General features: G+C 47.1%; 1 protein-coding gene across 4 annotated transcripts in view; it reads right to left on the bottom strand.

The window, feature by feature from the left end:
- Positions 1–8,448: 8,448 nt before the first annotated feature.
- LOC115325687 (zinc metalloproteinase nas-14) overlaps positions 8,449–15,781 on the bottom strand; it is an 87,152-nt gene continuing 79,819 nt past the window's right edge. For all 4 annotated transcript variants that reach the window (XM_042292618.1, XM_042292619.1, XM_040213215.2 and 1 more), the window contains 2 exons: positions 10,313–10,497; positions 8,449–8,829 (listed from right to left, as the gene is read on the bottom strand). In XM_042292618.1, the coding sequence (XP_042148552.1) occupies positions 8,588–8,829; positions 10,313–10,497 (427 nt within the window). In that variant the 3' untranslated portion in view covers positions 8,449–8,587. The remainder of the gene's footprint in view (positions 8,830–10,312; positions 10,498–15,781) is intronic.

Genomic DNA, 15,781 nt, shown 5'->3' with positions numbered 1-15,781 from the left:
AAAAAATTGACAAGCTCAGCAGCGAGGACGAACCTTGGAAGACACGACCGTATCCAGGACAGCCGTCGACGACGAGCGAGGACCGGCGTGGTAGGCCAAGAACACCGGACACCAGGAACGGTACAATTTTTATTACCATCTGGTCGATCGCGTGATTTCTCGGGGAACAAATGGAGGTACGATTGGGCGGTGATAGCTTGAGCGACGCACATCAAAATTGCTATTTTTTTGGATGACGTAGTTGGCAAGTACATTTTCCAGAAATCTGGAGACGTTACGAGTAAAGTCCCTTTTGTATTCTCCTGCGCGATCTTTCCAAAAGATACCTGCGGGGTCAAACAAGCCTTTCCTACGCTCGCCTTGGACCTCACTGTGAACGTGGACTATGACATAGATGAGCGCTTACATGGAAGGTGCCGGCCGGCTCCGGGCCAGACATGCCAATCAAAACGACAAGACAAGCAACCGATTGCGACGGTGACGATGGCAGATCTGAGGCGAGTGCCATTTATTTATCGTATTTTTGGTGAACGAATCATCACTTGCCGCCACGCTGCACGTGGTTTTGTACAACACACGGCACGTGCAATCGGCGCAATCTAGGTGCTGCTATCTATGAATGGAAGACACCCCTAAATATAATCACTACAGCCCTTTTATACGGAAAAGTAGCGACATCCTTTGAAGAATGCCGCCTGCTACCTTGGGCCAAACCAGGCGGCGCTACCATCGACGCGCGGGTGTAAAAAAAAAAAAAAAACATAAGGATAAAAGGTGTGCGCGTCAGTGGAGGAGGGAGAAGGAATGCCTATGCTGTCGGAGTGCAGTGCATGCTATGAGCTCATGTAGCCAATCAAATAATCCCGACTGTGCAACGTCACGGCTTTCATCGTCTTTTTTGAGCACATCCTTTGAGGCTGGTAGACCATGGCACTGCGCTTTTAGCCTGTGTGTATTTGCGTGTCTTTCAGCCTTTAACTGAGCTCCGACTTAGGTGTAAGAAGGCCGTTGCTATCTTGGGTCAAACCAGGCGGCGCTACAGTAGACGCGCGAATGTAAGAAAGCAAATCATAAAAATAAAAGGTGTGCACTCCAGGGGAGAGAGAAGATGTCGCTACCTTTCTTATTCAGAAGCATTAGTTACGCGTTGCATGTTTCTTTAACGATTAATAATAACAGTCAACCAATATTTTCCCCCTAGAATTGCAAACGCACTGTGCCGGTGATTTTATATAACAACTTAGAGCCGGAAGTGTTAGTGACGATTCATCGGCCGCCTTCTGGCTGTTATTTCTTATTTTCAACATGGTGGCACTCGGTTACTGTACTGAGGGCGTTAGTCGAGAGCATTAGTCGAGAGATCAAAAAGTTTGGATTATCCTTCTCGTCGTTCACTAAAGTTTGTAGCAGGTCAATTTCTTCTTTACTGTTGTAGAAAGCGTATAAGACCGACCAAGCTGAACATCTCTAAAAAAAGAAAATAAAAATAAAAATTGAAGCCTAGTCTGCCCATAAGTAATTGTGTCGTATTTGTGTTTATACAGCCCGAAGTCAGTCTGCGTCAATAGGCGACTCGTCTCTTAGCTGCAAATGACAGATTTAGCTCCGCTAGACTGGATATTTAACCTGCGCTATACCATGGTGGTACACAACCGCACGCCGGTATGATGCTCATCCAGATCGAAACATATTTTTGGAAGATACGAAGCATTTAGCCAACTGGTAATCCCGCTTGGATACTGTCTGCATATGAAATACTGCAGCTGATCTATCCTGATGCCGCAGAGGAAAAAGTTACTTACCTCTAGCATGAAGCTACGTGCTTTAATTGAGTATGCTGCATTTGTAGCTGATACAAAGATCATCACCTCTTGAATAAAAAAAAAAACGGATTGAAACAAACAAAATGCCTTGTTTGGGATCAGTGGCAAAGTCACGTTTTAGCCAAATTTTCTGTCGTGGTCGAGGTAAGATCTATAGAACTGCGTAGGCTTATTCTAGCATAGCAATAAAGGTGCGAGTCATGCCGTGTCTGGTCGCAATTGGGCGGAGAAGGTCCGCGCGCGGAAGCCGCGGGCAGAGTCCAGGGTCACACGGCGACGGTGGCAATGATGATGGCGGCGGAGGCGATGATGATGATCTCCCGACACCTCCTCCACTTTGGAAGAACAACACTTACACTTCCCCCAAACAGTCTGGTGGACGACTCACACGTCCACTTCTGGTGACGGTATGTGCCACAGCCGGTCGCAGGTGTCCTTTTGTTTACCGTGTAGTGCCGGTCGTCGTCTTCAATACGTATAGGGACGGGGTTGAGGCGCTTGCCCTAGAGTGTGCTCCCGTCAGAATGCTGACCGCAGTTCCATTCAGAAGGGTGTCGAGCTCACGTGTACTGCGACGCTCGTCATAGTGTTGGCGCATCTTCTCGTTGTATAAGGCCTTCCTCGTGCGAAGATTGGTGGTGTCAAAGCGAGGTTGGAGAGATTCTGGGTTTATTGGCACGTTTGTGCGCAGTCTTTATCTTATGAATAGCTCGGCTGTCCCGTAACCATCGATTCCCGGAGTCGCACCTGGGCGAGCAGCGCCTTGTAGATGTCGGTCGATTTTCTGAGGAGTTGCTTAGCCGTTTGGACTGTCCTCTCAGCCTCCCCGTTGCTCTTTGGGCAGTACGGGCTTGAAGTTAATTGTGTCACTCCCCATTCCTTCAGAAACACCGCGAATTTGCGTGAGGCGAATTGTAGTCCGTTTTTTGTTCGGAAAAATTTCGGCGCTTCATATCGTGCAAACATTGGATCCAGGACGGCGATGATGTGCCTGGCCGTCGTCCTCCTCAGAGGTTCCAGCTCGAAAAACCTTGAATAGTAATCGACAGCAATCAAGCAGTTACTGCATTAGCAAACGAAAAGGTCCATTCTTACAACTTCCCCTAAGTAGTTTGGCAGTTGATGCACCAAAAACGGAGGTTCACATATTTTTCGGTGGTCTTAACGAACCTTCGGACGAAGCAGTCGATGTGGAGGCCAATGCCTGGCAAGCAGACTGATTCCCGCCCTCTGGCGCGGCATTTTGATACACCCTGGTGACCTGTGTGAAGATTCTCCAGGAGTTCCAAGCGAAGGGCTTCCCGTATGACGATTCGATTACCCTTGAACAACAGGCCGTCTAGTATGGCTAGTTCGCCGGCGACTTCGCAGAACTGGCGGGCTCCTTGAGGAAGCGTCTTTCAAGGCGCCATATTGGCATCTTTCTGCCTGCTTGAAGAGGTTGGTAACGAAAATTTCGACTGTATCGTGAAACTCTTGCTTTGGGCGCTTGAACGTAGCGCGTTCGTATATGATATTTCGCCACAGAATAAAATGCTTTTCAAAGGCATTCTTCACGCAGTCATAGTCAAGCTTTTCGTCACTGAGCTTGGGAGAGGCTAGAACGTCTTCCGCCCTCGCGTCACATGTGTAGAGGAGTGTATTTACTTGAGAAGTGCTGTCTTGCATGCTGAGTCATGTCGTGGTCGAGATAAACATAATTGAACCGCTTAGCTTTATTTTAGCATAGCAATACAGGTGTGGAGTCGTGCCGTGTCTAGTTGCGATCTGGTGAAGAGAGGGTCCGCACGCAGAAGCGGCGGGCGAAGTCCAGGGTCACCGGCGGCGTCGTCGATGACGATGGCGGCGGAGGCGGTGATGCTGATTTCCCTACATTTTCGATGTGGTTAAAGGCATTTCACTATGCAGGACTTCGTTCATCTATAGTTCCTGTGATGTATTATTTTTATACGCTATCATTGAAATACTGTATGACATACTTCAATTAAAATTAGTAAATTATATTGGGCATGATGGACAACTACACTTTAGCATACGCGTTATGTCTTACCCTGGTTTTCATTCTTTTCAACTGAACTATGTCTCGAGCTCTTGTCCAGGTCCATGTTTATTTTATATCAGGCTGAATGCCTTTTTACAAGGTTTCAGTTTACTCATAGTCTTCCGGTAGTTACTGCTTGCTTGTAATAAAAGATGTAATGGTAAACACATGTGATGGTCAACACGTTTCGCCTTCGGGGCCGTATAGTTTTGTTTTAATTCAGTGATAAAACTAAAATATGTTACTTTAAACCGAAGGTTAGGAACTCCTTCATTTTCTAGGAGCACATCATTTATCGATTTAGAATAATAGTCCCCAACAACTGTGATGCAATTCCGCAACTCGTGCACTAGTCTCTGCATGCCGTCTTTGGAGGATGAGGGTGGCGGTTGACGAGACCGAAGCCACGCTCAAGTAGCTGCAGCTCCAAGATGTTTTGCCCCACCTACCTTACAGGCTGGATCTCGCATAATGGAACCTCTGGCTGCTTCCTAAGATAAAGGAGCATCTGTAAAGTACGCGCTTGGCGCCTGACGAGGAGATCAATCATGCAGTGTGCCCTTGGTGTCGTCAACAGTCACCCTCATTCTACGACGCCACGCTGAGAATAGTGCACCGGGGGTGGAAGCGTCTCGTCGTTGGGTCAGATTTTATCGAAAAGTAATATCCTCCCAGGAAAGAGGATATTCCTACCTTTTATTTGAATGTAATGCATTTTAATTTTACCACCGAACAAAGAAAGTAACAGCACAGGAAGCAAAACTTAAGGAACACTCCTCTTAGAATACTGAATTTTAAATTAAAGCAACGGTAAATCAAAGACATGGGTTTGAACGAGAAAGGTCGTGCGACATCGGCTGTTCATCAGGAAGATTGGACATCAGGAAGCAGGACAGCTAAAAAAATATGACGCCGAAATGAAGAGGGTGGGGTAGAACAGGATCTTTTCAGTACAAACCACCGGTTCGATTTCTACCTTACACTTGATTCTTTCGATGACATTTTATTTTTCAGGTACCTTCGTTGAGCAATAAACAAAAAGAACCCGTAAAAACGAACTGTTGTGTCACTGTCATCTATTTTTAAAATGTATTATAGGGGACACTCTTTTGACACCGCACTTGAGTGCATTATCTCAGAATGAGCCAGCGTTTATGCCTCATCACAGCCTCATTTATTCTAGAAAGCCCCTCCAATCGCAAAGAACGTGAAGGAGATCAAAGAAGGGCACGGGCTCTTTCTGGCAGCGCCAAACGAAGCCCCAGCGGTAAAAACCGGAACACGAACGCGCTCCTTTTTTTTTTTTTTTTCAGTAAAGGGGAACCTTTTGCGTCGACCCTCCTCAATTCCGCCCTCCTCCCGTTTCTCCACGCGCCGGTAGCCCCTCTTCTTTTTGCTCCGTTGAGGTTTGTTGTTATTTTTCGGGGAGGCCTCCGCGCGTATTTTTAGGGTAGACTGAAGGGTTATCCCATAAGTGGCTCTGCGCTACCATATGGGTAACCATTTGGCGCTGCTCCTCGCCTTTTTTCAGCGGGCGCGCGCTCAGTGGCTATGTCGTGGAAATGACAGGCTTTCTAGAATATACCAAGCTATGGCCTCGTTTACACTGGCGGTTGAAATAAATCCGCGAGACGGTTACGAACGCGGGTGCTCATCTAACAAAAACGAGCGGATCCGCCTCGCGGATGCTATTCGAACGCATATGTAAATGTTGCATTACACTCTAAAAAAAAGGGAGGAGAAATGGAGGAAAAAGCGATGTTCCTCCCTGTCACCTACAAAAGGGAGGAAATCGCACCCGTTCCTCCATTTCACCGATTTAGATGCAGCGCCACCTGGTGGCGTTTGAAAAAGGGACGAAAATTCCTCCCCCATGCTCCCGGCGGCAGCGGCGGTCGAACCGCCGCTACCGCCGCGAACATGTCCAATGGCGGTGACGGCAACTTGAGGGATTGTTTACCGTCACCTAGAGTAATCCCACTACTGCCCATGCGCGGTGCTAGGAGGGAAAAAGCGGAGCTGCGGGGGCTAGCGGAGGTACACTAATTGAACAAAAAAAAAACAAAAAAAAAACGGCGTGCGTCTTGCAAGAATCACGCCGTATGTGCCCGCTTCGAGATGGCGCTTATTCATTGTGGATGAAACCTTGCAGCTGCGATAAGTACAGGTGGCGACTTATCACTGGCATGGCAAGTACGACCGCTTTCGTCGCGTTAATTGCTACATGACAAGTAGACATAGTGACCCCGGAGTGAGGGAACAAAAAAAGGACGGACAGACACAAGCAAATAGGCAGGCGAACCTTAACAGGCTCGCCCGCCTATTTGCTTTGACTTTAGTAACAAGTAGGGCGCGCAAGAAATAATCGGCATAAGCGTTGATCTTTTTTTTTTTTTTTTTTTTTTTTTTTTTTGCTGAATCCCGTAGTTGCTAAGATCACTGCTCTATTCGAGTCGACACGTCGACACCTAGCCCCGTCACCTCCGCGAGAAACATATACTCTTGAAATAAAGCGTACGTACCATACAGCGAAAGGTAATCCGTGCGGCGTTTATTTCAGTTCTGTGTAAAACAGAACAGCATATCCAGTTGATAGGAACGAGCACTGCGTTGTGGCGAGCGACTTCGTCCGACACACGCTGTAGTCCGTCAACATCGGGATCACGACCGGCTTGCGGGGAAAGGCGATTTCTTTTCTTTTTTTTTTTAAACCTGAGCTCCGCACAAGAAAGGACGCTGAAATGACGATTCGGCGAAGGAACGAAGCAGCCGATCCGGGAAACAAGGTCAACCGTTCATTCGGGAAGAGTCCACTTGGAAGAGAGGGTAGTACAGACATTCCATTCTCGTTGCACGGCGAAGGGGGGGGGGGGGGGGGGGGGAGGAGGCCGGATCCGCGGTCTTGAAGGAACGGATGATCCACCACAACCAACGGTTCACCGCCGCTTTGTTAGTTTGTGCGGCATCTCCTGGTACTGTGTGCTGCATATCAAATAACGCACTCGCAACAAAAAAAAAGTAAAGTGAACAAATAATTCCGTCGCACTTTTGTTTTCTTTTATGCGGCCGACTTAGTCCCTCATCGCGCGGTTTCTCTCATGTCGCGAAACAAGCGCTGGCTGGCTGTAGTACACGACCAAGCCGACCCGGCGTCAACAATGTGGATCTCAAAACTACTCGTCGCGAGTATACTGGACGTACTTTTAAAAGAAGCAAGGATGAACATAAGCTTACTCGATAATAAATTAACGTTCTATTTAGATAGCGACATGAATAGAGTATTACTAACAATTGCTGTACAACCTTTTATTTTAGCTTTAGTGTCGGAAATAGTTGCATTGCGTTAGCTCTCGTAACGCTATTTTCTGCAACGGGTTGCAAACGTTCTTTAAAACATGAAAGCACGGCTCCGCTACGGTATCCATAGCAGAGGCCATACCCATAACGGGTTGCTTATAGAGTTGCGGAAGTGACTGAACGATCTAAAACTCTCAATACGGGCTTTTTAACTTCCTGACGGACTTGGGACAACGTGATGTTTTTAAGCGGTTGCGATACCAAAGTCATGGTTCGTGGGTCCTTATCGCTTGCAGCACTTACTTTTTATGATAAAAACGCTGCAGGTTAGAGAATTAAAACAATATTAAATTTCTCTAATACGGGTGACAAAGCATGACCCAAGATATGTCCTCTGCTCTTGCAACGAGTCTTGTTAAAGCCAGTAATATTTTTTGTTTTAAAAATTCATTGAAATTCTTGTGCAAAAATTAAAAATAGTTATTCCCCCGTCAAAACTTAAAATAGGTTACACTGGCACTGAACACTCCAATCAAGCAATAGCTCGGTGGCAAGTTTCAGCACCAGTGTACTGCATTTCAACACTGCATTGCCAACATGATCCTTCGAACCTATTAAAAAAATAATCATTAATTTTTACTTAATTAGCCTAATGATCTACATTTGCTTTGATCAGGGTGTTGAATTAAGAGATGGGAACTATTCCAAGAGACAATTGAAATAATGTATGAAGAACGAGTAATATTTGCTCCGTCTCTCCGTGTTTATGCGACAAATGATGGCAGTCACCGGCCAAATCGAATTCAAAGATAAGACTGCCATATATAGAAAGAGTGCAAACTTAGCGTACGTGGTGCAGGGTGGGGGTTCGGTGTCGCTGCGTTGTTGTGGGGTGTTCTGCTTGTGTTTCGTGTATTCTGTGTGTTCAGTGTTGTATGTGTATTTACCATGCAGCGGTCGAGGGTGTGGGACATTGGAAAACACATTGGCACTTCATCAACATTTTTTCTGTTTTGAGCGCCATCTGGTGGAAGCTATATGAATTACACGAGGGGAGAAAGTTTCCTCCATTGGGCGAAAAAAGATGGCGATTTTCCTGCCTTCTTAGGGGAGGAACGTTTTGTCCACGAGCAAAAATAGGTGGCAACTTTCCTCCCTTCCTAGGGGAGGAAAATTCCTCCCGTTTTGTAGGAGTAAATTTCCTCCCTTTGTAGAGCAATATATGATACACGCGAGTTCCTCCCTTAAGGGAGGAAGTACTACTCCCTTTTTTCTTAGAGTGTACAGGCTGGCAAGACCGGCAATCTTGTTGGCGTAAAATGCAGGTTGCGAAAGCAGTGTGGAAGCTTGCTTCAGCTCGCAATCTGCAGCCAGGGACTCAGCTACGGCCACCCATTGAACACCCCCACCCCCTTAACAAAACCTGTTATTTCACACAGCCGTAAAGAAGTTTGACTTTGATAATGTCAGTGTCCGTTAAGAAATCCTCAAGGTAGCCCTTGCCGAGAGTTGCGGGGTCAATATCGGCCGACTTGGGAATCAGCGTTGGAGTGGGCGGTGACTTGCTGAAAGCGTCTTGCGGGTAGTGCATCACAGACTCGTAGTCGTAGGGCTGACCCAGGGTGTCCGCGATCAGCTCTGTCTTCAGCTCGAAGCTTTTTCTGGCATCTACGGAAAAGATATTCACAAGTATTAAGTTTACGTCCTTCATTCGATTAAAAAACGAATCAATCGAGTCCTTTTATTTTAGTCTACTCCATACAGTTGTGCATTTATAATGCTCACACCTACTAATGGTGCGCAATGAAACAAAAGTGACAAAAAAAGCGTGCTATGAAATTATCTAAACTTTTTGTTGTTGTTGTTGTTGCTGTTGCGCATATTTTTTGTAGTCAGTGTCAGGTAAAGAACCCCACCAGACGTCTTGCCTTCAGCGCGAGCGTTCCACCCTTGGTTCCACGCGCTACCAGATCCAGGTGGTATGCTATTTGAATAAAACCTAAAACAGAGCACACTTCATATACGCGAGTAGACCGATCTCACCAAGCGTTCCACGCAAGCGTGACGCCGCCATAGCTGTAGTTCCTAGGAGGCACAGGCCAGTTTACGAGTCAGCTCGTGCCGCCTCGTGCTCTACACGCGCAGACCTCCAGCAGGGTTGTTGCGCGTGCAGAAAGACTACAGCTCGCACGATGCATGTCGGCAGCGGTGGCGTACCCAAACTAGCTGTGGGATCGGTCTTTTGGGAAATGTTTCAGGGCTACCTGACTAAAATGGTACCAGCGTGCCAGTCCCATACAAGAAAACGCAACGTGTCTGAGCGCAAACAAACGCACATGTTTGCCACAGCTGTTGCATCCATTGAAGTCAGCGCTCCGTCAACGCAGTTCGTATGGTGTTGGTTTATTGATGCGATGTATGGAGGGTGCAAGCCGGCCTTTATGATATCTTATCTGTGACTTCAAGACTGGAGATTGCCTCGCCGTGACATCACGAGTTGTAGTCCCGGCTACGTATGCGATCAGTTTCAAACAAGAAGTTCGACGGTGTGTGTAAAGCGCAATGGAAGCTTCGAATCGTAGCATTCTTAAACTAACACCGTCAAAGACGGCTGTCTGACATTACTCTTATTTCCGCCGATGAAAGCAAGATTAGGAAATTTAAGCAAACCGTTACCGTGCCCCGCGTACCGCACTACTGGAGCCGTCGAAGCATGCTTTTAAGCGCGCACCCCGCGGTCACGGTATCATTCGGGAGCGCGCTTCAAAGCTGGCATCAAAGGCTCCGGTAGTACGGTACGCAGAACAGGGTAACGGTTCGCTAAAAGTCCCTATTAAGTCAAATAAACACGTAATTTGAAAGTTCGGTCAATCGTGGAATGCTGACCGCAGCGACGCTTTTCATTGTGCACGTTGCCATTACTCACTTACAAGATAAGAATTACAGGAAAGTCTTTTAGTTGTCCTGTCTCTAATGAGAGCTTCGTACTTTCAATATCACTTCTGCGTCTTGTGAGCACCAAGTGTGCATGCGCAGATAAAGCATGACAGAAGGTCACGAGCATGTGCAAGATGATGTACATCCGAAAGGGTAGTCCTGAATATCTGGTCTTGTCAGTGATTATATAGGTGGGTGGAAGATGTTGCCGTACCTTCTTGGATGTTGCTCCACTGAACGGAGACGTAGCTGTCCCTGTCAGGTCGACTGTGTTCGTGGAAGAATCCGATGGCGTGCATTAGCTCGTGCACCACCTGGCCAACGTTAGGGCAGTGATACAGGTCCAGTGCCACGGCTTGCTCCTCGCCCTGCATGCCGACGAATGAGGCGCATCGGCCGCTGCGTTGCGCAAGAGAGACATCCGTAAGCTTCGTGGTTACACTGCCCTCGCGTAGACGATATAGAAATATATTAACAGAAAGTAAAAGTTCCCGTGCATAAGACATTACACAAAATCACGGGAATCCAAGCTAGGAAGAAATGAGGATAGATAAGCAATAGACCAAAGTCACAAAGGGAACTGCACAGGCGTGCACATTCCGGAAGTGGTGCCGCCGATATGCTACTTGTAGTCACCTCTTTCCGGCTTTCCAGCTGCATAAGGCTTTTAACGCGTGTACATCACCGTACATCATCGTTTGGAACGCCACGGTATCAGCTCGGATTCTCCTGTATCTCTGTACTTTATAAGATGGTGATGTTTGTGATACCTAAGTTTCTCAGCAAGCGCAGAAAAGCAGTTCCAGTAGTCTTATCTCTTTAGAATCGCTTTAGAACAGCGACGCCACTACTGTAGCATTACGGCTGCTCGGACGTCTCAATGAACTTGAAAACAAGGAAACATCTAGTTCAATGGCAAAAAACACAAAAATTTGAGGGACCATCGCCTCGGTGTAGCATCACGAAACACCGTCAAATGGGTCGGCGGAAGACTGAGTTTCGTAGAGCTCAGGCTTAACGTTTAATAGACAGTAAAATAAAAGTAGCCAATTAAACTTTCTCAGGGAGCTAATGGGGAGGAGATCGAACAGTCACGCCCCTAGCGGCATGCTTCAGCTGTGTGGGCAACAAACCGAATTTTCATGTTTGTTTTTGATCAGAGAAATGAAAGATGACGATTCGAAGGCTGCTCCTCGTGGGCCCAAAGCACTGGTCAAAGAGAGGCGCTCGTGCCCAGACCGTGCTAGACGAGGTTCAACTTTTTTGTTCTTCTGTGTTAGTAAACACCGAGCTGTGTGGACAACAAGCTCGATAAAGCGCCCCCTATAGTTCGATCTGCTGCCGAATAGCTCTTTTTAAAGTTATTTCTTCTTGGTTGACAGCCTGTGCGTCAAGGTACAGATGAAGTATGAGGAGGAGCCCTCCACATACAAAACAAAAACGCTCTACAGAAAAGCCATGCCTGCCGCGCCGTAACAACTCCCATCTCTTAAAAAAAGAAAAAAAAAAAAAGGAACCATGCCAGAAACCTGAAAACTTTTGGTGAAGATGAGTTCTTGTGTACAGTTTATATTCGGTTTTCTTTTGTTTGCTCAAGGTGCGAACGCAAATCGCCCGACGGCAGAAGCCTTTTTTTTTTTTCCTGCGGTTTTTATTGGTGTTAACGGAAATGTATCAGTAACGCCGGCCTATTAGACTACCACAAAGTGGGTGAAATTGAGGTTTGCTACCTTTTTGGCGGTAGTGTTGCACTTCTAAATTGCATTATGCGATGTCTTCAAGTTTTGTTTGAAAAAAACCTTTCACCCTTTCCACTCTGGTGAAAAGGAAGACCAGTGGAGCTGTACAATGGAAAGTAATGGCCGGCCGCAAGTCGGCAAGTCAGAATGTAAAGGCTGCCGACATCTATGAGCGACGGTGGCAATCAGATACATGGCTTGTCACTGTAATTCATAGATGGCGGTAACTGTCCAGAGTTTGGTGTCACAATTTCTCTGCTGGTGGACACTATCCTGGGGACACAAGCCCTTAACAGCTCCGTTGTAAATTTATGAAGACCCCGTTCGAAAAGAGTCGAAAAATGCAGTCTCGAACAGTAGAAAAGAGTCATTTGACTAAGCTTATTCAGGCGGCTGGGCAGCATTTGCATACACCCGGCTCACATTGATCAGGGTGAGAAAGTGAATAAAGCTTTGTTCTCTTCTCAATAAAAAAAAATAACATGTATCTGAAGTCTACCCCTAAACCGGGGCCGCACTGCCCATAGATCATACTTAAGCGGGTCTACAGGGCTGTGAAGCGCGTCCGTAGCGTGCGCAGTGCAGCTCTCTTCCAGGCAATACGAGAAGCCGCGCATGCGTCCACAGCCTAGCGCCTGAAGTTTTCGTAGAGTTATTACAATAAACGCTAGTGTGTTGTTGCATTTTGAAGCAGACAGCAAACAGTCTAAATTTGACTTCCGGTAATGCATTCTCATGGGAAAACGCAAATGCGTTTTCTCTTCGTGCTCGATTATAAGCCAATTTCGCTTAGTGTTGTGAAAATAAAAAGTTTGGATCGTTTTACATTCGGATGTACAAAAATATTTCTCAGAGGGTTTTTCTTTAGAATTAGAAACATGTATATTACGTGTTGAAGTTGCAGACTGCTATTATGGGGCACGTATTTACGTATATAGTGAATGCTTTGAAGCACACAGAGTGAACAAGTTTGACAAAAGTCCGAAAGGATGCTGATATATGCCAAATGAAACAGTCAAAACAGACAACAAGAACGAAGCATGGAGTTATGGAACGAAGAACGCCTACTGGATAAGTAACAAACTCTGCATTAGTAACAAACTGCCTTTCCGTCATCTAAATGCTATTGCATCATGAATAAACCCTACGCACTTTTTAATTGTTCTTTTAAACTGCAGCTCTTAGGCGCCCGTTTGCGGGTTGAGCAGCGTCAACGTCGCCGTCGGCGTAACCGCGCGTTGCATTATGGGACGTGTTACGTCACACGTGACGCAACGAGGGTTACCCTCGTGAGGGTAATCCCCGCGAGAGTGACGCTCACGAGGGTAACCCTCGTGGGGGTTACTCCTCGTGAGGGTTGCCCTCGTGAGCGTAACTCCTCAACTCCATGAGGTTACTTCTCAACCCCATGAGGGTAACGTAATCCCCGCGAGGGTTGCCCTCATGGGGGTTACGCGGGGTGAGGTTATTAACCCTCACGAGGGTAACCCTGATGGGGGTTTTCCATGAAAGTCACCCTCATGAGGATAACCCTCACGAGTGTTATCCTCACGAGGGTAACCCTCAACCCCGTGAGGGTAACATAACCCTCACGGGGGTAAACTTGACGGGGGTGACCGTCACGGAGGAAGCCCTCACGAGGGTAATCCTTACGAGGGGGTTAACGTCAAAACATTACCTTCGTGACGCCACGTGTGACGTCGTTATGGGAAACACGTGACACGTGTGACGTGACGTAGGACGTCACACGCGACGTCACGTGATGTCCACGCATATAACATTGTCAATACTCCCGCTAAATTTAGCGGGGAAAGAGCAGGTACATACCCTTCCGTCCGTACCCTCCCCTCCTCCTCCTCAAGAGCTGTCGTCCTATTCGGCGTTACAGAAAATTGTAAACGTCTTTCATGTTTTTTGCTTGAATTGATAGCTTGTGTTCACATATCACGCTGTACAACATAGCCCTGGGCTTCAATTCTTGCCAACTGAAACATCGCTCAGTAGTAAAAAAAAAAAAGATTAACTATATAAATTATACTTTTAGAATTAAAAGCAGCGAGAAAAGACGAGGACCAGACAAGGAAGTGACACGGACGTAGCGCTGCCGCGCGTTGAAGATAATACACTTTTATCGTGTGAATAAAGCTTCATAGTACCCGTCACGAGTAAAGAAACTACACTGATTTCTATTATTCCCTGGCGAAGAGCAAAACATCAGGTACGTTTTCCCATAGCAATACACAGGAAGACTGCAAAAGTACACTGCTTGCTGTCTGCTTCAATCTGCAACAGGAAGTCCCGTAGACACTAGCGGCAGCTGAGCCTTTAGCGTGTATTCTATTAACTCTATAGAATTTTTCGCCTGAGCGATAAGCGCTTGAAAGCTCTATAAAAATCAAAAACACGCAAAAATAAAAAAATGGTGGACGCAGTGAATTTGCGTTTTCGTCTCTCTTTGGTTAGCTGGTCGGCTCCTAGCGTTGATTAAAGCCGGGGTAACACCGCTTATACATGATACAAGAGACAGTATGGATACCTATTCGAACGTGAGTCACCACGAGATCCGTGCTTCAAATGCCTCATGGCAACAAGTTTAAGGAGAGAACTTGGCAGGTGACATTCGAACCACGGATATTGTGGTGACTCGCGTTTCCAGACTGCATCTTGTATTATACCAACTGGCAGCAGTGTCGGTCCATCGGCGACTGTGCAAGAGTTCCTACCTTCTAACAATCAGCGCGTGACTTTTGAAAGAGGTGCATAAAGAAGGACTCGATTGTTTGCACCGTCTCAAGTTTTTTCTCTTTTTGTCGGCGTTCTGACTGCGAGTTGAGTGCATGGGCACGGTGTAAGATAATAACCTTCAGGCACGGCCACTCGATCCCCCCTGTTGGTGCGGCCTGCCGATGTTTTTCCGAAAACAAAAGGGCGCGCGTGAGAGGAGAACTTCTCCCATTCTCCGTGGGGGCGCTGCATATCGGTGAGCGGTTAGTGAGCGGTCTTGTGAGCTGAAAGCTACTTTGCTTCACCCTATGTTGTACCGCAGGAAAGGCTGTAGGCGCGAGCTCCTTGCTCTGGAGCATATCTCGGCGGCACAAGCTCTCGCGCAGTGAGGGCAGCTGTGAACGCTATGAGCTCGCGCTTCCAGCCTTCGCTGCGGTACAACATAAGGTGAAACGGAGTATAGAGAAGGCGCCCAACACGCTCTTGCTCCGCTACCCAGATGACATATCTGCCCGTCATTGGCTTCGCCGATACCAAGGCGCTGCCGCGGTTGCAGAAGGCAGCAAAAATCGCTTCCCCCCCCCCCCCCCCCCCCCCATGCACCGCTGAGCTCGGCGAAAATATCGTAGTGTAACTTAGCGCTCGCGTGTGTGGTTTGTGTTGGCATTTTGGAAGCTGCCGGAAATGTAAATGCGCGTTCTAGTTCTGAGTGCCAGACGGCGATGAACTCCACTCGTGAGACAGGAAATCCTGCAGTTGATGAAGTACAATGAAGTCTCTTCCGAACTTGAGTTCGCACCGCTGGCTTACATGGCTGGCTACTTGGCCTTCGTGTGAAATTGTCGTAATTTCAAAGTAATTAGCTGAAACATTCAACCTAGCAAAGCAATAAGAATTGCTCAGTGAAAGCAAAGAAGGCTAATGTGTAGATCCCGCGAAACTTTGCAGGTGACGTGTCCTGAATGCAAGCGCAACTTAAAGGGATACTACAACGAAATTTCGGCGCTCATTTTTTGGTCTATATGTGTTCAAAAAAGCACCATCAAATCGAACATACCAATATCTTGTTAAAAAAGTCACGAAAAGGAATTTTAAAACGAATTAAACGATTAGCAAAGAGCACCTGGTGGATGTCGCTAACGCCTCGCTTGTAATGCCCGTCTAGCAACCTTGGCAGCTAGTGACGGAGGTTGTCTCACCTGCGGCCACGACGAGAGAAG

The sequence above is a fragment of the Ixodes scapularis genome, unplaced genomic scaffold (genome assembly GCF_016920785.2).
Source record: "Ixodes scapularis isolate PalLabHiFi unplaced genomic scaffold, ASM1692078v2 PGA_scaffold3__209_contigs__length_174095766, whole genome shotgun sequence".
Taxonomy (NCBI): Eukaryota; Metazoa; Arthropoda; class Arachnida; order Ixodida; family Ixodidae; genus Ixodes; species Ixodes scapularis.
This window is presented reverse-complemented; position numbering and strand designations above follow the sequence as displayed.